The sequence below is a fragment of the Antechinus flavipes genome, chromosome 4 (genome assembly GCF_016432865.1).
Source record: "Antechinus flavipes isolate AdamAnt ecotype Samford, QLD, Australia chromosome 4, AdamAnt_v2, whole genome shotgun sequence".
Classification (NCBI taxonomy): domain Eukaryota; kingdom Metazoa; phylum Chordata; class Mammalia; order Dasyuromorphia; family Dasyuridae; genus Antechinus; species Antechinus flavipes.
In genome coordinates, this window is record NC_067401.1 from 15,646,273 (window position 1) to 15,673,449 (window position 27,177).

Below are 27,177 nucleotides of genomic sequence, written 5' to 3' on the forward strand. Positions count from 1 at the left end.
CCCCTGCCCCACCTCGAGGCCTTTCCTGCCCCCGGGAGGTGAGGGTGGCTGGGATCCAGAACGCCTGCTGAGGGGCTCTCTGTGGCCGTGGCCGTCGGAGCTGGCCTACCGAGCGTCCCCTCGCACCGGGATGTAATGATGGTGGCAGCCGGGAGAGCCCTGGAGTTCCAGAAATGCCCTTCATCTTCTCTTCTGGCACGGGCCAAAATGAAGGCCCCATTTGAGGTCCCGAGAATCCTGGGCATTGAGTGCTGGAAAGGACCCAGAGGACAGATGGGGAAACTGAGGCACGTTGAGCTTTACCAGGGCACAGCGGTGGGAGAGCAGGACCCCCAGGGAGGCCTCCCCCCTCAGCGACGAGGAGCGTCTCTAACCCTGTGCTGACGTCCGTGTTTTCTGGTTGTCACTTAAGGTTTTGGGCCTCTCACAGGGCAGTGTCAGTGACATGCTGTCAAGGCCGAAGCCGTGGAGTAAACTGACCCAGAAGGGCCGGGAACCATTTATTCGGATGCAGCTGTGGCTCAACGGCGAGCTGGGCCAGTGCGTCCTGCCCGTGCAAGGACAGCCCCAAGGACAAGGTGATTAACGCGCCGCCCTGCGGTGCCCAGGGGAGGGGGCGCCCGGGGCTCTGGCCCAGGGGAGGGGGCACTCGGGGGTCCTGAAAGGAAGCCTCACACTCTGCGAGCAGCAAATGAGTTAGCAACTAGGACATTGCTGTTTGTGCATCAGCAGAGTACAAAAAACCAAGGGACCGAGAGGGAGAATTAGAAAAAATGGGGAAGGCGGACGCACATTAGGTCATCTCGGGCGATGGACCATGGCATGTGGGGGCCCGTAGGGAGGGCCGATGGTTCACATGGACGGGTGCGGGAGCCCCTGGGGATACCTGGCGGGTGGAAGGGGCTCCTGGGACAGAATTCTCCTCTAACTCTTCTTCCCCCTTTTGTCCCCTCTCTGCTTTAGTCCTCCACTCTGTGACGTCATTGCAGGACTCCCTCCAGCAGGGCTGCGTGAGCTCAGGTAACTCATTAACTGCTTTTCCTTGGCTTGGATGGGAAATGGATCTTTGCTCTGCCCAAAGTTATTGGCAAGCCAGGTTCCTCGTGGTCCTCTCCTCCCTTCCTTTCCTCCTCTCTCCTCTTCCTTTCCTTTTTCTTTCTTTTCCTCTTTCCCTTTTGTTCTTCCTTTTTCTTGCTTCTGTCGCTTCTTTCCTTCCCCCCTTCCCTCCCTTCCTTTTCTTTTTCTTTCTCTTTTCCTCTTTCCTTTTCATTCTCTTTTGTTCTATCTCCCTTTTTCTTGCTTCCCTTTCTCTTTTCCTTTTTCTCTCCTTTCCTCTCTTCCTTTCCTTTTTTCCTTCTCTTTTTCTTTGTCCTTTTCTTTCTCTTTTGTTCTTTTTATCTTTTTTTTACTTCCCTTCCTTTTTTCCTTCTTTTTTACCTTTCATCCCTCCCTTCCTTTCCTTTTTCTTCATCTTCTTCTTTGTCCTTTTCTTTCTCTTTTCTTCTCCCTTTTTCTGGCTTCTCTTTCTCCCTCCTTTCTTTCCTTCCTTCCTCCTTCCCTCTGTCTCTCTTTTTCTTTTTCCCTTTCTCATTGCTTCTTTCTCCCTTTTCCTTGTCCCATTGTCCCTCCTTTCTTTTCTTCCTATTTTTCCTTTCTTTCTTCCTCTTCATTCCTTTCTTCCCTTTCTCACTTTCTGTCTTTTTTCATTTGTTCTTTCTCCCTTTTCTTTCCACTTCTCTTCTTCCCTTCCTTCTTTTTACTGTGGGAGAGACCAAAGGGCACAAAAGTAGCCATACACACACAGAGCAGACCCTGTGGTCCAAGGCCATTTAGCCATTGTATGTGTCTGAACCCTTTTGCCGATCAGAATACCATCTTTAAACGTATGGAAGGAAACACTCAGAATTACAAAGAAAATAATGGAAATTATATTGAAATGCAGTTAACAGTATTTAAAAAAAAAAAGTCTTGCTGTGGGAGAGCTTGTGGCTAGTGCGCCGTCTCGTGGGATAGACGTCGAGCTTGATCCTCCTCGTGAACCCCCCCGCCTTGGGCCTGTCCTGGGATTCCCACATCCTCAGCTGGGATTTCCTTCATTTTGCTTTCTCTGCCTCCATATTTATGCTGCAGATTTCCCCCCCAAGTTTGGGAATGCCGAGCCTCCTGAATTCTTCCCTGATTTTGTTATTTTTCTAAACGTGTTGATCACTGAGCTTCCCCATTTACTGATTCATTGAGGTCCCAGCCAGAGCAAAACGAGGAGTCTGGCTCCGACGGCTCGCTGGAAGGTTTGGGAGAAGCAGAATAGCTGGGGCTCCCGCCAGGAGGCCCCCACTGGCCTCTGGGGTTTTTCTCTTGTTGAGAAGTTTGTGTGCGTGTGTGCATGTGTGTGTGTGCATCCATGTTTGTGTGTGCATATTTGTGTGTGTGCCCATGTATGTGCGAATTGCATTTGTGTTTATTATGTGTGTTGTGTGTTTGCATGTGTGCCTGTGTTGTATGTGTTGCATTGTGCATTGTGTGTCTCGTGTGTAGTGTGTGTTTGTAGGTCCTTGTGTGTGCATGTTAGTGTGTTGCTGTGCTCATGTTTTTACATGTCTCCATGCTTCGTGTGTGTATTGTATATGTGTGTATGTGTTGCATTGTATATATGTGTTGCATGTTTGTGTATGTGTGGTGTGTATTATGTTGCATTGTGTGTATATGTTGCATTGTATGTGGTTCATGTATGTGCTTTGCATTGTTGTGTGTATTGTGTGCTGCATTGCATGTGTGTTGCATGTCTGTGTATTGTGTTGTGCTGTGTTATTGTGATGATGCATGTGTAAGTGTGTTGTATGGTGTGTGTGTGTGTGTGTGTGTGTGTGTGTGTGTGTGTGTGTGTTTCAGACACCCATCTAGTCCAGGCCAGGGTCCAGAAGGGGAAGGGCTGCCATACTTAGCTGGTTCTGGGGAGGCTGGTTCTGCTTCTCCCTTGAAAGGGCTCCAGTCCTGCCCCGTTGGATCTGTTTCTGGGACAGACAGTTCCTTCCACAATCAGTGGAAGAGCCGACAGGAGCCATCCTCAGTACAGAATAAATGTGGGGTGCTGAGCACCCGCGCCCTGCCGCTGAGTGCCCAGGAAGACAAGTGGACGCCTCTCTCTGGCTCCAACTTCTGCCTTTTGCTCCCCTCGGCTCCCCGCTTCCAGGCTGGACCCGTGAGGAGGCTGAAAGCCGGGCCATCCCCAGGCCGCCTTCCGGGCTGAGCCAGTGACCCACTCGTCTCTCCCCAGCGGAATGAAGGGGCACGTGGGCCAGATCCCCAAGGAGTCTGTTTGCCTTCTGATCATGGCGTGTAATTGCCGCCGCGTCAGTGCTGAGCCAGCGTGGCAGTCACGTTTCTCACCTGAAAACAAGGCTATTCTAAAGAGGAACGTAAATAATAACATTTGTGTAAAGGAGAGTCATTGAAACCCTTTGGGGAAGCGTTGATGAGAGAGAACGAGGGAATTTCGCGTCCTTGTCACCCACACTATCATTCTCTAGTGAGTTCGGATTTTTCTGTTAGAGAAGGGGATGGGAGACCTTGCCCCCAGTCATCCAAGCCAGAGGCACAGCAGGCTCTTGGGCCTTGTCCCCTAACCCCAGTTCTTATAGTTCTTTTGGGGGGGGCGGTGAGCTAGAGTTAGAAAGGAGCCCCCGCTTTGCAGATGAGGAACTAAGGTGTGGAGGAATGCTGGAGGCTGGACCAGAGGTTTCCTGCTTCTCCATCTCACCCCGTGCTGTCCTTCAGATGTGCTAAGCCCTGACCTCAACAGTATCAGGCAGTGTGGTGGAAGCCAGGGCACTAAATGCCCTCCTTGGCCCAGTGCGAGAGCCTCAGCTCCAACGGTCTCCATCCCTCCGCGGCCAAGCTGTAAGGTGTTTAGCCAGCCCTGCTTGGCCCCTGCGGGCAGCCGACGCCCACTCACCACAGCACGGCCTCATGCCCACAGGCAGCTGTGCCCACCCTGTGGTGTCCAGTTAGGGTGGTTATCAGACCCCAGGCCTCATAAAGGACCTCCGGGGCCCTTGCACAAATATGGATTTTTCACCAAATGCCAGGCTTCTCAAAGGTGGCTTAATGCCCACACGACAGAGATGGCATTTTACCCAATTCAATTGGCCGTGCTTTGTTGCCATGGTGATAAGGTGCCACTTCAACAGGGAGGCCTCAGTCCCAATAGGAAATCACCTTGGCTTTTCCAAGATGTGCTCCTGCCTACACTGCCAAAGGCTCGGGGAGATACCCCCCTCCATTTGTGCCCCTTCCTTTTGATAGTTTGATTGATGAAGATCCAGGGGACTTGACCAACATTACAGGACTAAGAAGGAAACACAGATTTTTCTAAGGTATACCCAGGTCGCAGACTGCTGGCTATGGGACTGTGGACAAGTCGCTTCCTCTCTGCCTGCCTCAGTTTCCTCAACTGTCAAATGGGGTTAGATAATAGCAGTCCCTTCTTTCAGGCTGGTTGTGAGGATCAAATGAGGTAGGATTTGTACAGGGCCCTAGCACAGCGCCTGGCACATAATGCTTATTCCCTTCCCCCACCCCGACACATGATACAGTTCCTCATAATCCCCAACAAAAATGTTTTGGGTTTTATTATTGTTGTTTTTCTTTTGGTTCTCTATTTTGTCAGGAGAGTGTATTGTTAGTTTTTCATCTACTGCATTAGAAGTCCCTAAAGTTTAGCGGGGCTTTTTTGGTACCCCAAAGGGCCAGAGGGTTCAGTTTGTATCTAGGGTAGTCTTGGGAGCTAATGTGGAAAAACCTCATTGGAAGATCCAGCCCCAGGTGTTTCTGGGGGATCGTCGGAGCCCCCCTTTTGTTTGTCTTCCGCTCTGGGTCTCATCCATCATTCCTAACCTCATGCTGCTTAGCGGTAGGAATGCCCAAGGGAACAGAAGCAAGCATTTAGAGAAAGATGGAAGGAGGGGGAGGGGGCAATTAAGGCCAGCCTTTAACATCAGAGCCTAGCCTGCAATAATTACTCCATCCATTTTTAAGAAAGAAAACTGGGAGATCTGTTCAGAGCTACTCAAAACATGGGGTGAACATTTTTCTCCTCATTTTCTCCTTGTCTCTTCCCATCTCCTATTCACAGGACCAGGGGGCGATTAATCTTTATCCTCCCCCGGGGAAAAAAGGAAGCAGGAGGCCATTCACGATTTTTAGAAGGGGGGATAAGGAACAAAAATGATCCTAGTTGCACTTTTAGTCATTATATTACCAGGAAATGATAGAGAATGATCGCCCAGAATTCTCAGTTCTGTAACTTTTTAATATCAGAGCATTTCATTACTGTGGCTAACAAGCCATTACTGTACCATCTTAGGGAGCATATGCAAATGCATTATCGCAAACTGTGCCCATGAAATGATGTCCCATTCCCCTTGGATTAATCCTCAAATAGCTGCTTTTATTGGTGCTCCAATCGGGAGCCGCCCACATCAGGGTGCTCCCCACCGGCAGCCTCCCCAGGCTGGTGAATCAGCTGCGCCCCATGCACTTGTTCTCAATCAGTAGACTTTCAGTTGGCCCTTTGAGAAGACAGCTGCTGTAATCTATCTCCAGCGTGTGTGGTCTCCTGTGCCATTTCCCTGACATTTTGACTGTGGGAGTATGTTCGGTGACCTTCAAAAGTCAAGGGCGTCTTGTGTCCAGAGCACCTTACTCTGGGCCTTGGAAGGCATCCCGGAGGCTGTGGATCATACCATATTATTGTGACCAAGATTTGGCTGGAGAAGCCCCGTGTGAAGAGGCTCCTTCTTGATTGTAGGCTATAACAAAGACTTTGATTATTAGGATCCCCCCCCAAAAAAAAAGGCCATTTGAGTGAAATGTTAATAAACACCCAAGGGGTGTGTATCATGCTGTTGGATTATATCGCCAAGATGCCACACAAAGTTAGTCTTGCCCGAATCAAACTGGGAATTCCATGGGGTGTCCTGGATTTCTTTTTGTTTTTCTTTAAATATTTTATCAAGCACGACAGAGGAAGCAGTTCTCCAGAACTGGACATAGGTAGACCAGTTCTTGCAAAATGGAATTATTGGATGCACAATTTTGAAGAGTGATTTTGATCTTATATAGTCCCCATGTTCCTAGAGTAGTTGTAGGGATCTAAACTGGTAGTATCCCCTTGTGGGGAACTAAGCTGGTTGTATCCCCCTGGACCTTTTGAAGGGTAGAGAGAAGCATAATTAAGTTCGAAACCATCCCTCTCCTTTTTTCTTGAATGTCAGCCACATCTTTGAGCACATTATGCTTTTGCCATTTAAATAACTGTAATAAACAAAAACTTTGAACCCGGGGATTGAAAAACTGAAATCGCTGAGTTAGTGGGAACAAGAAGTCTCGTTGGGGGTCATCTGACTTGTGATTCATGTGGACCTCAAGTGTTTTCTGTTCGTTGGGGCAAATTTATTGTGCTTGGTGTCTGGGATCTCACCTTGCTGATCGGTGTGGGTCCCTGCTATTGTCTCGCTTGGTGGGGATGGTGTTGGTGAGCCCCCATTACCCCAAGGCTCACCCAGGTGCTCTCCAAGGTGCTCTCCAAGGTTCCCTTGAGTCCCCTGTGGTTCTTTGGAGATTCCGCTTGAAGTCCCCACCTGTCTGATTCCGCCGCCATTTGTTCATTCTCAGAACGCCAGGTCCACCCCAAGGCATGGTGGTCAGGATGACGTGAGGTTAGGCGGCACTTGCCAGCTGCTTCCTTTCTGTCTGAGCCTGGCACCTGGGCTTGTACACTTCTGCTTCAGCCATTCTTGAGTTGTGTCCGACTCTTGGGGACCCCATTGGGTTTTCCTGGCAGAGACTCTGGAGGAGCTGGCCATTCTCTTCTCTGGCTCGTTTGACAGATTAGAAACTGAGGCAGGCGGGGTGAAGTGTCTCCTCGCTGGGAAGTGCCTGAGGCCAGATTTGAACTGGGAAAGATGAGTTTCTTGATTCTCTCCACTGCCTCCCTCCCCCACTTGCACAATAATTAGTGTTTAATAAATGCTCACAATTTATTGACTCTGGGAACACATTAGTGTTCTAGTTAACTCTAGCAGAAAGTTCCTCATTGGGAGATCCCTAAACCAAGATCTGATCTCAAAATGATGAGGCTCTGTCCTGAGTTCCTGGAGCAGCTTCCATACTGCCCACTTTGCTGCCTGGTCTCTGAGGGCCAGAAGCTTGAGAAGCCCCGAGACGAGCCGTTCTCAGGCCAGGCCAGGCCCGGCCGGCCGGCGCTAATCACCTCTCTCTGTAAAAGGAAAGGCCTGGGTTAAAGGCCTCCAGGCTCCTTCCACTTCAGCCAAACCCCCATTTTGTAGAATTAAAGAGCAGGGGCAGGGACCGGACCTTTGGTTTCAGCGATTAAAGGGAACTCCTCGATAAGGAAGCGCTCTCTACCGGCGCAGGCCATCGCCTCCTCTGCAGCTCAGTGTCCTAGAGAGCAACTCTGAGCCGACAAGAAAGGATTTCATTTTCAGAATCTCGCGACGTGCAGCTTTTCAAGAATTCATCCCTTTCATAAATAAAACAGCTCCTGGCTACGTTAACTCATGTTTGGAAACCACTTGAAAATGGTTCCCAGAGAGCCATCCTAGCTGTTCACTTTGGAAAACTGGGAAATCTGGTCTCTTGACAGTTACCCTGTGAGCTGAAAAAACCCCAAAGGGAGAGGACTGGCAGGGAAGCTTCCGTCTCCCCTCCTCCTGTACCGTGGGGGCGGCGGGCACCAAGCCTGGCCTCCCCTCGCCTCCTGCTGCACCTGCAGAGCTTGCGGGGGCTTCTCGGGGGGCGGGCGGCCCTCTGAATGTGACACAGAACTTGGCTCCGTGCTTCGGCTCTTTCTCTCTCTCAACAAAGATTTGACCAAAAAAATTCTCTATATATGGAGTATTTATATGTGTATATATAATATATATATAAAATAAAACCCAAACGCGAGCTGGCTCCCCAAATCTCGCCACTCATATCTTAATGCATAACCTCCAAACCTTGCCTCCTGAAGAGCTGTTCTGTTAGCTGAGCCATCCCACAAGCAGTCTGTGTGCCCAGGATTAAATTCTTCACTGTACAGACCAAAATAGTCTTCCCAAGGAATAGATAAATATAGTTGCTTACAGTAAAAGGCTTATTTTAGTGTCTAGCTAAGTGACGGCTTCACGTTTTCATTGGTCGGGACTCGAGGGCCAGTTCTGGGTGCTGCCCTTGGGTGGGCTTCCTCCCGTGGCCTTGTGGGAGGCAGCTTCCCCTCAGCTCTCTGGGAGACCGCCGAATGCCGTGAAGCCAGTGAAAAGCTTGAGCTGCTTCCGGTTGTCCTTAAGGTTGACATGGCAACCTGAGCGTAGGTAGGGCCAGGGGCTGGAGAGCCGGGGACAGCAGCCAGGATGAGGAGCAGAGGAGGACAGGACTCCCGGTGCAGGGCTTATCAGCTGTTAGCTGTAGTGTTGGAAGAGCCGTGGAGGCCCAGGGACCACAGAGGGGTCTATACTTATAGAATGGGAGGCCTTTATCCAGCCCCTCCTAGTCCATCTCTGCCTTCCACCCCCCCCTCCCACCAGCCCTGTATGGAGCTCCTTTTCCACATGGCAGAGGCTGTCCCATCTCTTTTTCGGCCTCTGATTTCTGGAGTACCGTCAATGGATATTTCCCAAAGATTCCCCAGAATTATTTCTAGGAGGTTTGGTTATGGTGGAAAGAACATTGGTCTGAAAGTCAGAAAGCTTCGGTCCCATTCCAGGCCTGCTTTTCACCTCTGTGGCACCTGGAGCTAGTTTTTCTCCTCACTAACCTCAGTTTATTAGATGAAAAGGTAGAAGGAGAGATGCTCTAGGGTCCCTGCAAGCCCTGCACTGTCCCAGACCTGGATGTCTACCTAGTCCGACCCCCTCAGAAAGAGGGCCGGTGGCCAGCTTAGAACCTAGTCGGAGGCAGGGGCAGGGCTGGAATGGGGGACTTCCAAAAGCGCAGCTCCCTTTGCCTTCCTTAAATTGTCCTACATTCCCTCTGGCTCACCTTCCACCAATTTCTAAATAAAAGTTCTCAAGAACCGACTCCAGGTGTAGCCTCAGGAAGGAGCTGGGAGAATTGTGGGGAACAATTCCCACAGAGTAAAGGGGGTGCCATGGAGGAAAACCCAGGACCTTCTGCTGGCTGCCCCGTTCTGGCCAAGGCCTCCCAGAGTGTCTGAGCCACATCAAGGGCCCAGACAAGCAGATGAAAATTCATCCTTGCCCCCCCACCCCTTCCCCATAGGCTGGGCCCTAGAAACCCTCAGTGCATCATCTGCACCCCAAAGGAGAACCTAGGGCTGTGCATGAAGAACGGAGCCCCCCAAAGTGCTCTTTATAAAGTGAACGCTGCATCCTGAAAAGTAGCTAAGATTATACCTCAAAAGAAGTAATTAAATCATATTTAGATTACAAGGAGCTGTGTTGTAGTTGACAAATATAGAAAATCACTTCCAACAAGACAAAACAGACAATTACTGGGAAATTAGGTATCCGCAGTTACCTTGTGTCTGTGTCTTCTTGTGTTTCAATTGAAAGGAAAAAATAACAACTAAACCCCACAATAAAATGATGTTTTCATCTTGCCTAATTTGATGAAATTTCTGCCACTTAAAGTCGGCGGTCTGGCTGGCAGATAATAAATAGAGAGAAGGCCTCTGACTTGACGGAGCTTCTGGCTGATTTGATTCTCTGAAGTGCTCAGGTAGAGATCCAAGAAGGTATGCTAAAGAGCTGGAGGCCATCCTCCTCCTCCTCCTCCACAATATTCCTGTTATCCTCCGAGAGGGAGCTGGATCCCTGGGCTTGTCCCCTCTCCATTCTTCATCTTCCCATCTTGGTAAGAAACGTTCCCTCCTCTCTTTCACCCCCGTTTTGTCTTGGGCCCTTAGGCTGAGCCCTCGCCACTCTTGGGTACGCCACTGGACCCCCCGATTGTGTCTGCTCATCTGTTGGCCCGGCTGTGGTAAGGGGAGCCAGTTTAGCGCCAGGGGAGGCCGGAGAAGGCCGCAGAAGCATTGTTCTGGTCTTCTGTCCTCGTCCTAAGTTGGCGAAAGCCGTTTGGTTCCCTTTCTTTAACTTTATCTCGATTTTCTGTCTGTATGTTCTTGCTTTTAGAGCTGGTTCCCTAAATATAGCCTGAGTCTGAACCGGCAGATGTTTGGTCTGTCCTTTACGAGGGGACCAAAATTAGCCTGTCATTTGGCACCTAAATAAAGCCGCCGAGCCCGCCTTTGTCAGCTACCTTGGCAATTACCAGGTAGGGAGGTTGCGACATTTTGTTTTGTGCGACAGAGGCGATGTTTTCCATAAGCTGTCTCGGCACCCCACCAAGACTGGGCCGGGAAGATCCGGGACCCTGCTCGGCAGCCTCCCTCGGCACTGGGGGGGCAAGAAAGCCTCATGTAGCATCCCCATGTTTTTAAAGGACAGGGATAATTTCTTTGGTTTTTGGAAGAGAAATCCACCCCCGGTGCCTGAAGCGAGGCTCGCAGTGGGACTCCCCAGGGGCCACAGAAAGATGTTATAATCAATTACCACATCATAACACTGATGTATGATAATTACTGAGTGTCCCTCCTGAGATGGGGCAGCATTTGGCTGGGATGCAGCTCGTTCACGGTCCACTGCCTGATTAATATGCAAATAATGGGCTGATTGCATGATGAATGCTGAAAATGAGCTCGCTGATAACGTGAGCAGTGAAGCGAGAAGATGATAAATTACTTTTACTGACTGTCCTACATTAAGTGCCCCTTTCTCAACAATTTTATCACAAATTAAGTAAAGCAGGATGGAGAGATTATGAGGATGTGTAAAGTAATGTACCTTAATAGCTTGCCTAATATTGTTGCCTATAATGTAAATGTCACTGTGGCTGTATCTCAGCACGGGGCTGCTCCCGGGGAACAGAACTGCCCCGAGTCCAGGACTGGGCCGGGTCAAGCCTTTCAGCTGCTCGGGCTTTCAAAGCGAGACGGAAGGGAACCCGCTCTACCAATGTGTTGGACCAGCCAGGGTCAGGTGCCTTTGATTTTCTTAAAAGGAAAAGACATTCCATCATTAACCCAAGCAGCGTTCCGCCCATGGCACTCGGCATTGGTTAGTGGGGGACGGGATGTCCTGTGGCTATTTGGACATCTTTTCATCCGGTTGAAGCTCTGGCTCCGTGGGGCTCGAGTCCATAGGCATCCGTAAAAACTTGGCGGTGATCTTTGGTTGGCTTGCTTTTTTTTTTTTTTAAACCTGTATTTTTTCAGGCCAGAAACAAACTCTCTTGTCGTGTTGTAATCTAAGCTTGAGCGACTGAGATCTTGGAGGTTGGCAAAACGAGGAATGGAGACCGTCCTAGGCAGAAAAGCCGGGCCTACTCAAAATGGGGAGCCTGTCTCACACACACATGTACCTCCAGTGATGAATCTTTGATTACAGCAAAGCAGTGAAACTGGCCTTTTTTTCTCCCCCCCCCCCCCACATTTCAGTAACATATATTTAGACCATTTGTGTGATATGCTTTTTCACTTAACATAGGAACGTATCCGTTAAGTGTTCGTACACACAGCTGGTTCAGTAATAAGGTTATTGAGGATAATTTGAAAGTGTCGTCGCTAAATCAGCGTGGACTTTGAGAGAATCTGGTAACGAGGCAAGAATCTCTTATTGAAGTGGCACCCACTGGGTTCGAAAGTGCAGAGCATCAGAAATGTTGCCAGCATGTATTAGCTATAAAAATGAACTCGCGGCTTTATTTAGGATGGGGGTCTGGGGTTTTAAGATTTCGAAATCCTGCTTTTGACTTTCAAGTTCCATTATAAGCTTGGAAAAGAGCCACGAGAAAAATATCAATCCCCGAGAGAGCAATTTTTACTCAGAATAATACGTGGCCTCCAATTGATTAGCCAGTTATCATTCCATGGAGACGTTCTGGGCGACACAGAAGCCGCTTGACTCTAGTCGGAGCAAAGTGCACATGGGTTATTGAAACTCTTCATTTAGATCAGGAGTCTTGAGATGACATCTTCAACCTTCATTAAGAGCTTCTAAAGTAAACGTGCAATTTCTGGAACGATTTAGAGTCAAGAGAATTTCTTTCAAATGGTTTTAGACTAGGGGAGGACAGGGCAGAATGAGGGAAAAAAATGGGACCCTTCGTGCCTTATTCTGGGGCATGTTTCATCCCCATTTTCCTCAACCACAAACATGTATTGTTAAAATTATTTTTGTTACATAAACTTGGTCCAATGTGGCCCACCCAATTCCACTGTGTGCTCAGGACTAAAATCAGTCCCACAATCCCTAGAAACATTTGGATGTGTCTCTGCTGCAAGTCCCACCCTATCTCCTTGCTTGGGCTGTTTTATTCAGGGTGAAAGACCGAAAAGATGTGCATTTTCTAAACTCTGACCAGAGTTTTTCCTCTTGAAGGTTTTATTATCATTTAAACTTGTCTTCATTGACGTGATTGGAGCCCTTGAGTAGAGGATTCTTTTCTGCTTTGTTCACTCAACATTATTCTTTCTTCTTTATTCACTCACCATTATTCTTACAATCCTTTGAACCCACAGTTCCAGAAATTGTTCATCTTTGTGGTAACATCCCATTATGTTTGTATTTATTTGACCATTTTCCGATCATTGGGCATTGTTTAATTTCTCACTTTTTGCTGTTATAAATAACGTCGCCATCACTATTTTCACAGAGGTAGGTCTTTTTCTGTCTGTGAGCAACTTTCTTGGGATCCAACAATAACTCACCGGAGTCCAACGAGTGTAAAATTGTTTTCGATTGCTATTGCATCACCTTTCTTACTAAGTCCTTTGCTTCTCTCCCAGAGAGCCTCGCCCTTTTAACTACAAATAATTTTAGGAGAAAATAAAAACAGTTGAGCAAAAGTAACCAAAACATTCAGCAATTCTGACCTTCTGTACAGTGTTCTAGCCAAGAGATACATACATAGTATAAATCGATTGGGATTTTTTTTTCCTTTGCCTAATTCCAACTTCTTTTCCACAATGGTTGAACAATTGCACCGCTCACTGGCACTAAATTAACACGACTGTTTTCATTGCATCCCTGTCTGTGATAACTTCCATCTTTTACTATCCAGGCCCATTCATTGCATAGATAACCTCAGAGTTATTTCAGTTTTCATTTTCTGATTATTCCCTTTCTTTTTTTTTTTTTTTTAAGCACTAAGTAGATTATCATTATTTGCATTTCTTCTTTTGAGAACTATTTGTTCACATCCTTTTACTAATTATCTATAGGGGAAAGTTTGATGATTTTATAGACTGTATCAATACAACGTAGACTTTGATATCAGACTTTTTCTCCAATCCAAGACTTTTCTTCCCCCCCCCCACTGAATTCACTTTACTTGTGCAAAAACATTTCACTTTTATAATAATTTCTCAGTTACAACTGGTTACAAATTCAGCTTCTAGCCAGAGTTCTGAGACAGAGCCATCCATTTTCCTCTCATTTTTGGTGGTGTTATTTTTTATGTTTAGTTAGCTATCCTTCCAAGCTTATTGTGGTGTGAGTGGTGGGACGTGGTGTGAGTGGTGGGACATGCCGTGCCAAACCTATTTCCTACCAAACTATTTGGTTTTTCCAGAGTGGGACATGCTGTGCCAAATCTATTTCCTACCAAACTATTCAGTTTTTCCAGAATTTCCTAATCAACAATCATTGATTGTGTGAACGTCATGTGCAAGACTCTGTATCTGCACAATAGCACAAAGCACATTCGCTGACCTTATGAAACTTACCGTCAAGTTGAAGTAGTATACGTGTAAAAAGATAAATGCGAATATTACTTTCTATTGGTCATATTTCCATTTTCTGCAGATGTTTTGCTTGCTTTATTCTTTCCTTTGTTAATTTCTACTGCTTATGGAAGCGATTCGCTTGGCTCATGTTGACCCTCTTGATTGAGGGAGATCCAGGACAGTGGTGAAGTGCCAGTTTTTTATTTGTGACTGCTAGGGCAACCCTTCCTTTCAGTTGCTTTATTCAGCATTTACTCCCTCACTTAAAGGCTGTTGCCTTCAATTAAGTCCACTATCCAAAGAGGGCTTTCTTGTATACCTGGAAGTAATTTGTATCCAGCTAGGGGAAAGTTGAGGCATTTGAGATGAGTGACAAAGCCTGAGGGAGCGAGAGGGATGGAGGCGTCCAGAGTGAGTCCCAGGAACTGGGAAGCTTGTGGAGGTTTTGTGGCACCTTTGGAAGTGTGCAGGCAGGCTATCTCGAAGATCGCGATGCTTGTGCTATCACCAGAATAAAAAGCACAAAGGTGCCTGGTGCAGCTGTAATGTTTGGGGATGAGTGTACATGAGAACACGTGGGCAGTGAGTCCAGACATGAGAGCCCGTGGATAGTGAGTCCGGACACGGGAGCATGTGGACAGTGGGTCCAGACACGGGAGCACATGGGCAGTGAGTCTGAACACGGGAGCACGTGTATTTGTGTGAAATTTTTAGCTCTTGTCTCAGAACTTGTAAAAGCCTGGCTCTGTCTTTGATAGTAAATCCATTAAATGCCGGCCTTGGAGGGGGAAATGGTGTTCATAGATTTGTGATATTAATTAGTCTTGTAGGGAGATTTTATTGCATTACTGTACTCAGCATGCCTTGCTGATTTATGAGCCCTCGACAGCGGGTCAGATTACTGTTGCATTTCACCTTTGGTACAGGGAACCTCATTATTTCAGTCGAGGGTATGAGACCGTGGCTCCTCAGTCAGGGTTACACATGCTGGAGTGTAAGAAAAGGCCCCGCGGCACACCGGGAGGCTCCACAGGGCGAAAAGCCAGTCTTTGCAACTGGACGCTACATTCAGTCGTGGATGCACGGAGACAACACGGGGCCGCCCGGACTTTCCACGCCACAAGTGGGGAAGTGCCGGGCTTTCTTTGCAGCCCTTTTAGAAAACATGGAGGATCCTGACTGGAGCCAGAATTAGGGACCTCAGAGGCTCCCTTTCAGAGGGAGCAGGCTCCCCCTGAAACCTTATCATGAAGTCTGGTCGTTCCAGGGAGAGTTCTCCACGTCCAGAATGGACCAGACTGTCCCAGAGGTCCCTTTCCACTCTAAAATGTCGAGAGACTGTGGAAACCCCTCGGATCCCAGACGCGCCATGAAGCGCCTCGATCCACTCCCTCCTTTCCCTCCTCCCGGCCCCGCGTGGACCCGAGCCCGGGCTGCGGACAGCTGACGAGTGGGGCGCCAGACCAGACCGCCAGTTAAATAATGTTTGGGTTCTTGTCAGAATGTCACAGAGTACCCTGTCATTTTGTTTCAGCAACTTGTCCTTCTGAATGCACAGTGTGCCTTATGGCACGCCAGCAGTAAAAATGTCACTTACAATAATTACTTTTTGGTGAAAATGCTTGCTGACTTCCTACCTCCAAGCTGTTTTTTACACAGTGGGGAGATAATATGAAATGACTTTATCCTGACTGCTCAAATGAACACTAAATGGAATTTAGGTTATTATTACCGCAGATAGAGGGCTGGGCCCGCACATTTAAATCGGGGGTCGGATAAACGGCAGAGGCTGGTCTCGGAAAATGGGCCCGGCCTGCTTTTCTCAATGTGCTGCTGTTCAAAACTCCGGGCAGCTGTTGTCTGCCGGCTGGTCGGAACCTCAGCTTTCCTAATCCTTATAGAGCCCCTGAACGCGCCGTGTAGTGGAGAGCGAGAGACGGCTGCCATTTTTCTCCAGTTTGTGCCTGGGGTCCCGGCGCCCCCCCAGCAAGCCTCGGGCTGATTTTGAGTCTTGTAGAAATTTCATCTGTGTGAACCACAAAGGAAAGGATGGAGAAGAGGAGAGAAGAGAGGGAAGGAAAGGGGGAGAAGAGGAAGGGAAAGGAGAAGCGAGGAAGGGGGGAAGGGAGGAAGAGAGAAAGAAAAAAGAAGGGGAGAGGGAGGGAGGAGGGAAAAAGAAGAAGAGAGAAGGGGGAAAGAAGGGGGAAAGGGAGGAAGAGAGAAAGGGAAAGGAGAGGAAGAGAGGAGAAAAAGAAAGGAAGTGAGAAGAGAGGAAGTGGAAGGAGCGGAAGGGAAAAGAGGAGCAAAAAGGGTAAAAGGGGAAGGAGAAGAGAGAAGGGGGAAAGGAGGGGGATGAGAGGAAGAAAGAAGAGAAAAGAAAAAGATGAGAGGAGAGAAGGACAAGAGAAAAAGGAGAAAGGAAATGAGAAGAGAGAAAAGAGGAGGAGAGGAAGACAGAAGGGGAAAAGGGAGGAAGGGAGAGGGGGAAGGAAAACGATCTTTTTGTGGTCCGGATAAAGCCAGGGGGAAGACGTGTGGTTGATGGGTTCTTGGAACAGGCAAACTCTTTGTTAGGATTTGTGAGTATTCTTCCCAAAGCAGATGCTCTGCATGGGGAGTCGCGCCACTTTGCTCCAGGAGCCCCCGCTGCAGATGCCGTGAATGTCTGGGGGTGCAGGGGAATGCAGGGGGATCTAGCCATAGGATGAGGGGCCTGGGTCCCTGCTGAGCGTCCCACTTGCCCGCCTTGGGGCCACTCTCCAGCTGAGCTGGCTTTCGGGTCTGCCAAGTTAAATGAGGTTCTTGGGTGCTGTCCGGGTAGAAACAGGCTGCAGGAATCCACAGGGAGAAAGCCCTTCTCCAGCCCAGAGAGAGGGAACACTTGGAAGCCACCGGTGCTTATTCTCAGCCCAGGAAGGGAGAGATGGAACAAGAATGGGGGGCAGGGAGGGGAGCAGGATGGGAAAGCCCAGATCAGTCAGGGCTGACTCCATTATCTTGACAAACACCCCTGCCCCTAATTAGATCGTATCTACATCAAAACTTGGTCTTTGGGTGGATCCACTGTATCCCACAGGACCATGTTTGAGGAGTAATTTTCCAAGAAATCCTCTTCTGCTCTGAGATAATTAATACTTCCCTGGAATTAAAGATTTAGTGCTAGAGGAGAGGAGAACTTAGAGCCCAGTCAGATGGGGAAACTGAGGTCCAGACTGATTAAGAGATTTGCCCAGGTCACATAAGCAGCAAGCAGCAGAAGCGGATTTGGAACCCAGGGTCCTTCCGGGCCCTGGCAGACTAGTGCAGCCTCCCTAGAGCCGGTGGAAACGTGGTGAGGGGACGGTGGGGCGGCCCAGCAGTGAGTCCCCTCACAGGGTCCCGGACACTGTCGGTAGTGAGAAGGTGCTGAGCTGCAGTGGCAGAGGGCATTGTCTTGGCGTTCCTGGCCTGGCCCCCTCCCTATGCTCTGTTTTGTTAAGACAATTGTGTCATTTATTCCGAAAGGGAAAATAAATGTGCCAAGCGCCTTTTACATAAAATGGAGACCCTCCAGGGGCCCGTTCTCTTCCCCCTGGTTTTGTCAGGCTCATTGAGTGCCACCCCAGATCCTCTCTAGGTGCCCCCCAACAGGGGTCCGTGGGCTGCCTCTGCACTCCCAGATATTTTAGAACAAAGCAGAGCAGGAGTCTGCCGGCCGCCCCAGACCCACGTCCAAGGGACTACGTCACTAAAAGGGGGAAGAGCCCGAGCAGAACATGGCAGACGCCAGCTGAGTGGGTGCACCCAAGCCTTGGCAGACAGAAAGCCCCGGATCTGGCCTTCCGTGGCTTTCCCTGGAATCGGGCTTTTCAGAACCGGTCTTTGGCACCGTAACGTTCTGAGGGTCCGCTTTCCACGCCCACTCCTTGACCTTGGCCAGCAATAAGGTCTTTGTGCCATCTGGAGCCCCGTGGCCCACGGAAACGGTAACAGCTGGGGGGTCGAGTGAGCACCCGCTGGTTCGCGCCCCTGGCCCGGCCACAATCCCTCTGCCACAGCTGTGTATTTACTTTAAATGGTTTCTGAAAGGCGATTGTTCCTCGGTGCCCATTGGAAGGCGCTCCCACTCTCCGAGGAGGGAACGTTCCGTTGCATCTGTCCGTGCTCATCAAAAACTGTGGGCTCGACCGGGCTCCCTCTGACCCGAAAATAGACGTCCCCACATCTGTTAATGAATAAATTACCTCCCCATCAGAGCAGGCAAAGAACCAGGGAGTCTTTAGGCAGCGTTTTATGAACGCCAAGAGACGCCCAACGGCGACCTGTCGGGGCCGTACGCCGCCAACGCCCCGTATGGTGACGGGCGTACGGCCGGGAGGGGCTCAGCTTTCCCAGGGTGGGCTGGGGTGAGGGTCGGGTGCCAAAAAGGTAGGCCAGAGAATTCGGGGAGGGGGCTCCCCCTGCGGCCCTGCCCACGCCGGGGTCCGGGATGGTGAGAATGTCACAAAGTGCAGCTGCTCTGGCGGTTTGGTCTGAATTCTTTAAAGCCGGCACCGGGGACAGAATCGGAGGAAGCCGAACCAGTCCAGGGCGGTTTATTAACCAGGCAGCCATCATTCTGACCTTGCTGTGGGTTAAAGGACACAAACCTGCGAAGAAATCTGTTTATCATGTGGGGAATTCATGCCATCCCTGACAGTGTACAGTGAGCAAGATGGATGGTCTGCCAAATTGGTCCCTCGCATGGGTGAATCGGGGCAAATTTACAGTACAATTCCTTTGCTGCTGCTGATACAAAAATAACATTTGCTGGGTTTTATATTCAGTTGTATGATGACCCAGGGGTGAGCAGAGAAAAGAAATCAGATTTGTAGGATTCATATTGCCCTAAAGATTTATGTGGCCCATACCCAGCTTTTATATCTGTCTCCTTTACATCTTTTATAACCGGTTTTCTAAAAATCCAATTACCCAGGTGGAGGGGATGGCTTTATGTGACTGTCGGGCAACTTTTCTGCATCGAGGACACGGTACAATAAAAGTATTTATCATTTTAAATACCTCCATTTTATTCGGAGCGGCCTCCGTCCGGGGTTACCGACACGCTGGATGCCGTAACGTTTGGGCGACGGTTACCGTGCTATTGTGTCCCAGAATAGATGGTCCCATTGTGGCTCCGTGTTGCCCGGCGGCCGCAGGGAGATGAAAGGGCACTCGCTCCGCCACCCCCGCGTGCTCCCCTCCCCTTAGTCAGCCCTCAGGCACTGAGCTGGTCTTTCCACAAGAAGCCGGGCACCAAAGCAAGGGCAAGAACCGGGCAGCCCCTGAGCTAGTCTGGCAGAAGGCTGGCACCGGCCGGGGGCAGAGGAAAGGATGCTGGACGTAGAGGGGGAGGCCAGCTCCTCCCTCGGCTCCCCCCGGCCTGTGTCAACAGCCCCCCTCCTTTGGTGCTTGAGGAAGCACGAGGTCAGAGGCAGCATCTCCAGGTGTCAGTTGGGCTGGGTCCTGGGGGACCGATGGGGAGGGCCCCGGGGCAGGGCGAGATCAGGGAGCACTCAGTGGCCTGTGTGGGAGCGGCCTATGACCATCGGCCAGGTCACGCTGGGCAAGGCCGGAGCAGGAGGCGGCCCCGGGAGCCTAGTGAGGCCCCTGCTTGGGGGGAGCAGAAATCCTCGGTGATTCAGCGACCCCCAAAGTGAACTCGAACCTCTGGAGCCTGACAGCAGGGGGCGGTGTGTGCGTATGCCTGGGTGCCCACACATGTTGCCAGCCATAGGGGTGAAGGAAACTGGAGCAAATGGGCCAGCAAAGAGTCCTCCGGCCTTCCTCCCCGGCTCCCGCAGGAGCCCCGCAGGCTCGTTGAGTGGCCACAAGTGGGGGGTCCAGAACTAAGGCTCGCTGTGGCCTAGAAAGACACCGTTGGCATTTTCCTCAAAAAATCATGTGTCTGGCTTCCAAGCGACCAGGAGCCCTGGCGGCCCCCGCGGCCTCCACTCCCGCCCGGGGAGCCCGGGCCTGTTTGTGGGATAAGCCCGGATCTCTTTGCAGTGAAAGGGGCGGAGGGGAAAATAGGGCATCAGCTGTTGATGGTCTCAATGACATCCTGAACATCTCTCTGTCACGTAGAGCAGCCACTGCCCGCCTGGTCATATGAGACTTTATTTAAAACCCAACATGTGATCCGGGGCTTCAGAACATTCGCCTAGAGGAAAACCACAGACAAAGGACTAGGGGCACGGGGCAGTGGCAGAGGGCAGGAACTGGGCCGGGCCCAGGGCTCCTTAAACAGAGATACGCCAAGATCAATTCCTTGTGGAGGTGGGGGGTTATGGGCGTGGGCCACTGCAAACTTGTTTGGATATATTCATTTGTCTGATTAACATCCCCCGCCTTCTTCTTTATTAAACGGGGGAGCTTTTCGGGAGGGGGAAAGAGAAGGGATCATATAGCCTTTGGAAACTGTAGAGGTGTAAAAATAAAAGACTACAATATATTTTGTTTTATTTATAGATAGAGATAAATAGAACAATTTATTTATTTATAGACATAGATACAAATTTATTTATTCATAGATAAATAGATACATTTATTTATAGATAAGTAAAAATTTGATGTATTTCCAGATAAATAGGATAATTTGATGTATTTATAAATAAATAGAACAATTAGATTTTATTTGTAGATAAATAGATAAATTTATTTATAGATAAATAGGATAATTTGATGTATTTATAGATGAATAGAACAATTGGATTTTATTTGTATATAAATAGAACTAACTGCATGGAAGAGACTCCTCCTGTTCTACAATGTCCATGGAAATGTGCATTTTCTTTAGTGCTGGTTAAGTTCAAAAAACTTTTTTTTATTAAAAAAAAAAGAAGGATCAGGGATCTTAATACTTGAGAGCACTTTCTGGCCCCCACAAGGTCCCCAGCAGCAAGCGCCACAGGCGGCCCAGCTCTGCCTCCCGGTGCCCGCTCGAGCCCCAGCCCTCAAAGCTCAGTTTCCCTCTCAGTGAATTGATCAGATGTGATCCCAGACCCCAAGGAGGGGAGAGTTAGCCTAACCTTCCGCACTCGAGAAAACGGCAAGAATAAGAATTCGTGATTATACGATTAGTGAACCCAGGAACACATGGCTGAGATCTGTGGATCTCTTCCGTCGCGGTTATTTCTATGTGTTGCGAGGAAGCCCGGGGCGCCCGCTGGCAAAGGAAGCGGGCGCGGGGTGACCCTCGCGGAGCCGCGGTGTTTCGCAGCCGCGTGTTTGATTATTACTGTGGGATGAGAGGAGTCGGGTAGACTGGAGGGGCTGCCTCTAACCCGGCCTTTGCCCGTTTCCGTTGCAGATAGCACTCCAAAGACCTCGGCCAGCTGCAGCCCTGCCCCGGAGTCCCCGATGAGCTCCAGCGAATCGGTGAAGAGCTTGACCGAGCTGGTCCAGCAGCCGTGCCCCGCCATCGAAACGAGCAAGGATGGGAAAGTCCCGGACCCCGGGGACCCTCCGGCCTCCGACTCGCAGCCGGCCACGCCTTTGCCGCTCTCGGGACACTCGGCCCTCAGCATCCAGGAGCTGGTCGCCATGTCGCCCGAGTTAGACACTTACGGCATCACCAAGCGGGTCAAAGAGGTGCTCACGGACAATAACCTTGGTAAATAGCGGCCTTCGTTACGGGGGAGGCGCGGGGTCGGGCCCCGTGGTGGGCTCTGGGGGTGGCGAGGCGCAGCGGGAGCAATCCCTGCTCTCCAGTGGGGACGGCCCCCCCGTGGGCACTCTTTAAGCACCTACTGTGTGTCAGGTATCGTGCTGAGCTCTGGAGGCCATACTTGTGTAGGCCCTCCTCCCTTCAAGGAGCCCTGGGCTGTTGGAGTCAGAGCCTGAGTTTGAATCCTCCCTCTGGTACTTATTCCTTGGGTGATATTGGGCAGGTTGCTTCACTTCTCAGTTTTCCATAAACGTAAAAGGCAGGGGTTGGGCTTCGTGCTCTCAAAGGTCCCGGACCTCAGTTTCCTCCTCTGTCAAATGATGGGATGGCCTCTGAGGTCCCTTTCAAACCCAGAGCTAAAGGCTCCTGATCAGGGACAGGTGATTGAAAGGGAGCCACATCTCTTCCCTGATCTAAGCCAAACGGGCTTCAAGGTCTTTTTGTTCTTGATCATCGAGGTGCCATTTTTTTTGCCCAGTTCTTTCTATGGTTTTTATGGCCTGTGGTGTGACTGAGAGTCCCCCAGAGCAGAAAAGGAAGGAAACGTGCCCCAGACGTGCGCTGGGTGGGGAGGCGCGCTCCACCGTGGGACGTCGCAGTCACATGACCCAGGGGCAGTTGGGGTCCCATCGTGGCCACCGGACCAAATAGAAGAAGCAGCAGCTCCACGAATCCTCCCTGATCGGACGTGGGCCACGCTCCCGTCCGGCCTGCGGCCTCCTGGCCCCTCACCCGGACACAGCCCTTGTGGACGCCGCCCTCTCCAGCGGAGGAAGCGCTTGTGCCCAGGACGCGGCGTCTGACCCGATGCCCTCCTGACCCGCTCCCTGTGTCTCGGCAGGGTGCCCCCGGACGTTTGTCTGGAAAGCTGTGGGATGGGCCCAGTTTCTTCTTCGTTTGGTTTTTCCGAGGGAAGTAGGAAAGGAGGGAACGGCAATGATTCCGAAACTCTGCCCAGCGTGCTGGCAGCAGAGGGGCCGCCACCAGTCTGCCGTGAAGAGACTTCTCTCCTCCCGTGGCTGGGAAAGGCCTTTGTAACGAGACCCGTGGACGGCTCCCGAAGCGCTGCCTTTCAGAGACGCTTGGGGATGTTTTCTTGGATCCCAGATCGCGAGCTGGACGGGAGCTGGGGGGGTCTCCTGGTCCGACTCTCTCAAGGGATTTCCCAAGGGCCAATCACAAGTGCCAAGAGTCTTGGGGGGATTTGAACCCAGGCCCTTGACTCCAAAGTCATTGCCCCTTTCACCAGACCACATTGTCTGTTGGCAATTATTAAAATGCATGAAGGTTCCCAGGGATCCCCCAGTTTTGATTTCAGGGTCTCGGGCCTGGCACAAGCTGAGAAAGTTTGTCTTTTCCATTTGAACCAAGACACAAATAGTGGATAAAGTAGGCATGGGTCAGGAAGCCTCCATCACGAGCTGGGTGACCTTGTCCCGTCACTCCCCGCCCCTAGAATGAGAACATGGGATTGGATGGTCTCCTGGACCTCCCTTGGCTCCATCACTGCCTGGAGACCCCTCCTCACCAGGGCCGAGGCCGCCCCACGCGCTCAGAAGATTCACGGGGGAGACGTCGAAGGATGACCTGGTCTTTCCAGCCGCGGCCTCTGACCTGAGCTAAGAACAAGGCGGGAGAGACTTGATCCGGCGACCGGTCTGTCCCTCGAGGCCCCTGCACGGCCCCACGAAGGCCGCGAATCCACCGTTCTCGGGGCTCGCCGAAGGCCTCTTCCTTCCTGGCCCGGCAAAGGCCGCTCGGCTTGGGAGCGTGCAGGCAGCCGGGGACGGAGAGCCCGGAAACGTGCCGGGGACACGAGCGCGCTCTGAGGCCTCCGAGGGAAGTGGGAACAATTTCCCCAGAAGAATCTCTCGGTTTGGAGCTTTTGTTTTCTTCGCGTCTGGGTGTGCCAGACATAGCGAGAGGAGCTATTTATAGCCCGTCTTCCTTGAGCATCAGGGTCTCTCCAAGGGACAGGGTTTGGAGCCGTTGAAAGGAGGAGTCGGCCGCTGCCCCGGGGGTGGGGGTGGGGGGAAGGACCCGGAGACCGGATCAGCCCCAGGGAGATCTCGTCCGGAGGCTCCTTCCCTCGACCCCCCCAGAACTTGCTCGGAGCCCCGTGGGCCGCCCACGTTGGAGATTGATGTTCCCCATCGGGGCAGGCTGGGTCACAATTGGTCCCCATTTAAACGGCTCTAAATGGGCACATTCCTAACCTGTAGCTAAGAAACGTCCGGTCGGGGGAGAGAGTCTTTTCTGCCTTTGAGTGGGCGGTTTTTAAAGCTCTCTCATGGCTGTGATCTCGGGGGGCAGATCCCCCACCGGCCGGCAGGGAGGGAGAGGCAGGTTTGCCAGATCTCCAGGGACAAAAGGCCTCCCAGAAGAAAGGGTGGATCCGTGAGACAAGAGGGCCTTGTGTCCCTACGTGGCCCCCCCAGCCGGGACCCGCGATGACCTGCTCCCCCCTTTTTTGTTACCTTTGACACCTGAAGGCCGCTGTTTGGCTTTCCCCACACGGACCTCAGCAGCGTCTCCTTTTTGTCTTCCCAGAGCATTTGCTCAGAGCCCTGAGCCTGAGTTATAACAGCGTGGGGAGGGACTGAGGGGGGCGGGTCAGGGGGATTAGAACCACTTCTGAAGCCCAGTCAGTCCGCAGGGATTTATTAAGCGCCTACTCTGGGCTCGGAGACAGCCGGGGGGATCTGTGACCTCATTAGTGCGTCCCAAACAGGAACAATCACCGTAACCCCGTAACTGCTCCGCCAGTCAACGAGCATTTATTAAGCTCCTCCTGTGTGCCAGGGAGCATATTGAGCCCAGTCCAGTGAAGCATCCTTGCCCACAAGGAGCTCGCGCTCTATGGAGGGCACAGTGTTACAAGTCAGAATGTGCCAAATAAAAACAAGCCAACCCCGTGTCGTGCTCCATTTAACCCAAAGACTGGAACTGGTCTCTGAGGGGACCAGGACAGCCCCACGTCCGCCCTCTCTGATCACCCTCTGAGAGCCCCGCGGTGACGCCTCCCTCTGCTTCCCCCCCAGGTCAGCGTCTGTTTGGAGAGACGATCCTGGGGCTCACTCAGGGCTCTGTCTCCGACCTCCTCGCGCGCCCCAAGCCCTGGCACAAGCTGAGTCTGAAGGGCAGGGAGCCCTTCGTCCGGATGCAGCTCTGGCTGAACGATCCCAATAATGTGGAAAAGCTGATGGACATGAAGCGGATGGAGAAGAAAGGTGAGCGCCCCCTCGTGTCCGGGTCGTTTCTTTTCGGTCGTCAAAGTCCCGTACGTTTGAATTGAAGAGACGACGGCCCCCGGGTCACACTGACCACACTGAGCGATTCTTGGGTCAGCCCTTGTGGTCAGAGCCGGGGGCAGCGTGTCCAGCTACAGGGCGGGAAGCTCAGCCACGGGGGGACCCCCTCTCGGACCGCCAAAGGCTGGGAGGGCCCCGGCCCCCGCGTGGGGAGAAGGGCCGGCCCCCGAGGCCGCGGTGGTTACCCCGCTCTCTGTAGGTCACAGTACAGGGATGAGGAGGGGGGCAGAATGACGGCCCGGGGCTCTCACAAACAGCCGATTTCCCCCAGCTCGGTGAAGCTTGGTGTGGGGGGGTAATTTTGGCAGGCCCGGGATTTAATCAGTCAGCGAGCCCTGAGGAAGGGCCTGCTCTGGGCCGGCTCTGCAACTAGATCAGCAAAGGGGCTTCGAGGAGACCCCGGGTGCCCGGGATGGGGCTCCTCCACAACTCGGGGCCCAGGAACAAGCTCTGTTAACTCGAGGAAAGCGGAGCTGGTGACGTGCCCGCCCCCTTGGGACCAGTAAATGGGAGCCAGGCCCCGAGCCCACCTTCTTCCCCTGATCTCGGCTCACATTTGTAGCGCGCTTCCCGTGTGCCGGGCCCTGGGCTGAGCACTTTAAACATGACCTCATGCGATCGCAGGGAGTGCTATCGCACCCCCATTTAACAGATGAGGAAACTGAGGCAGGCAGACGTGAGATGACTTGCACAAGATGTCACAGCCAGGAGGCATTTTGAGGCTGGATTTGAACTCCCGACCCCAGGCCCGACCCTCTGGCAGAAGGAGGCTCTAAAACATTTCCTTTTGCAAAGACACCAGCTCAGGGCAGGGGAGCCCGCCCAGCCCCAAACCTTTGAAGCGTGTTTAGTTAGCCCCCTCCTGGCTCCTCCCTGCAGAGGGCTCCGCCTTAGCCACCAGCTCCAGGCCTTTCTTGGGTCGGGCCCTTGGGCAGCTGCCAGGGAACCCGCGATCCCTCCCCGAGTCCCGTTTTTAGCTGGGCAACACAAGAGACGGGTCGTGTCCGTGTGCTGGGGTCAGAGTTCACTGACCCCAGGCCCCTTCCCCTCGATCCCCCATTTAAGGGATGAATCTGTTCTCTAGCCCTTCCTCATGACACGGCAGATTGTTTGCTCAGCTCCTCAGTAGCGCCTTCCTTCAGTAGACACTTAAAAGCACCTACTGTGTGCCGGACTCCAGGCCAGACCCTGGGACTGTAGAGATCACCACAGTGTCCCATCCCTCTGAGAGCCTCAGTGTGCGCATTCGAACAGCAGAGGGCGCAGAGGAGCGCAGAGAGCCCAGCACCAGGGGGGCCCGAGTTCGGATTCTGCCTCCAGGACTCAGGGGCCTTGTCCAGCCTCTTATCCTACGGTGTATAAAGGCAACTAAATTACGAGGAAATGGGGGAGGGGCTGAAAGCATCAGAGATCAGCAGAACCAGAGCCTCCGAGGCGCCCCTTGAACCCCTCCCCACCCCCACCCCCACCCCCGAGGCAGGTGATGGGCCCAGGAGCCCAAGGAAGGAAGCCAAGATCTGGGGGTGGAACAAAGCAGGCAACAGGGGAGGAGGGGGGGTGTCAGGTACCCCAGAGTCCCCGGGAGACTGACCGGAAGCACTAGAAATGTCGGGGGGAGTCCGGGCCCTTGTGGAGCCACGGGAGCCATCCCGGGCAGGGGACTGACTGAGGCAGAGGAGGGGCCACACTGATTGGGGGGAGGGACTTGAGGGGGTGGGTGACAAGGACAAAGGGGGCGCCTTTGGCAGGGAAGGGGGTTTGTACACGGGGTGAGAGAGGGGCCCCCAGAGTGCCTCTGTAGCTGTTCCAGCCCTGGAAGGCTCTAGTGTGGGGGCCAGGACCCGGGAGGTGCCCCCATGAGGAGGTTTGTGAAGCAGCCCCACGGACCCCAGTCCCCCGGAGCGCTGGCCCAGGCATTCCATGGCTCCCAGCACCACCTTGTGGCAGCCAGGAGCCGGTGCTCCTGCCCACGCTCCTTTCCTGGGCCCAGAAGGCCGGCTCGGGCCCCCAGGCAGGGCTGGGACGCACAGGACTAGAGAACGCGGACCCGCCCCGATAAGCGAGCCGGGAGCCGAGCCGGGACACCCGAGGGCCGGGCTCCTCTCCGCTCGGGGGCTCGCAGCCCCCTCCGTTACCCCCAGGGAGGGAAGGCTGAGCAGCGGGGACCCACAAGGCCTCTGGTTCTGTCTGGCTCGGAAGTGTGTGTGTATGTGGGGGGGGGGGGGGGGGTGATTGACCTTTCTGAGAACAGTGAGACCTCGGCCCATAGTGTGGCTCAGTAACAGAGATGGGCCAGCACCGGCCTGGAGAGCTGCCTGTGGGCGTCCCTGGGGCAGGTTTCCTCCTTCCTTTGGCCCCCACCTCATCCCGGCTCCCGA

At 52.1% G+C, this 27,177-nt stretch overlaps 1 protein-coding gene across 6 annotated transcripts in view; it reads left to right on the top strand.

Moving 5' to 3' along the window:
- The window catches only part of CUX1 (cut like homeobox 1), a 382,812-nt gene that overhangs the window by 296,288 nt on the left and 59,347 nt on the right, over positions 1–27,177 (top strand). For 4 of the 6 annotated variants that reach the window (XM_051991859.1, XM_051991860.1, XM_051991862.1 and 1 more), the window contains exons 19-22: positions 413–578; positions 964–1,020; positions 21,132–21,434; positions 24,530–24,718. The exons of the other annotated variants lie outside the window; for them this stretch is intronic. In XM_051991859.1, the coding sequence (XP_051847819.1) occupies positions 413–578; positions 964–1,020; positions 21,132–21,434; positions 24,530–24,718 (715 nt within the window). The remainder of the gene's footprint in view (positions 1–412; positions 579–963; positions 1,021–21,131; positions 21,435–24,529; positions 24,719–27,177) is intronic. 6 annotated transcript variants of the gene reach the window in all.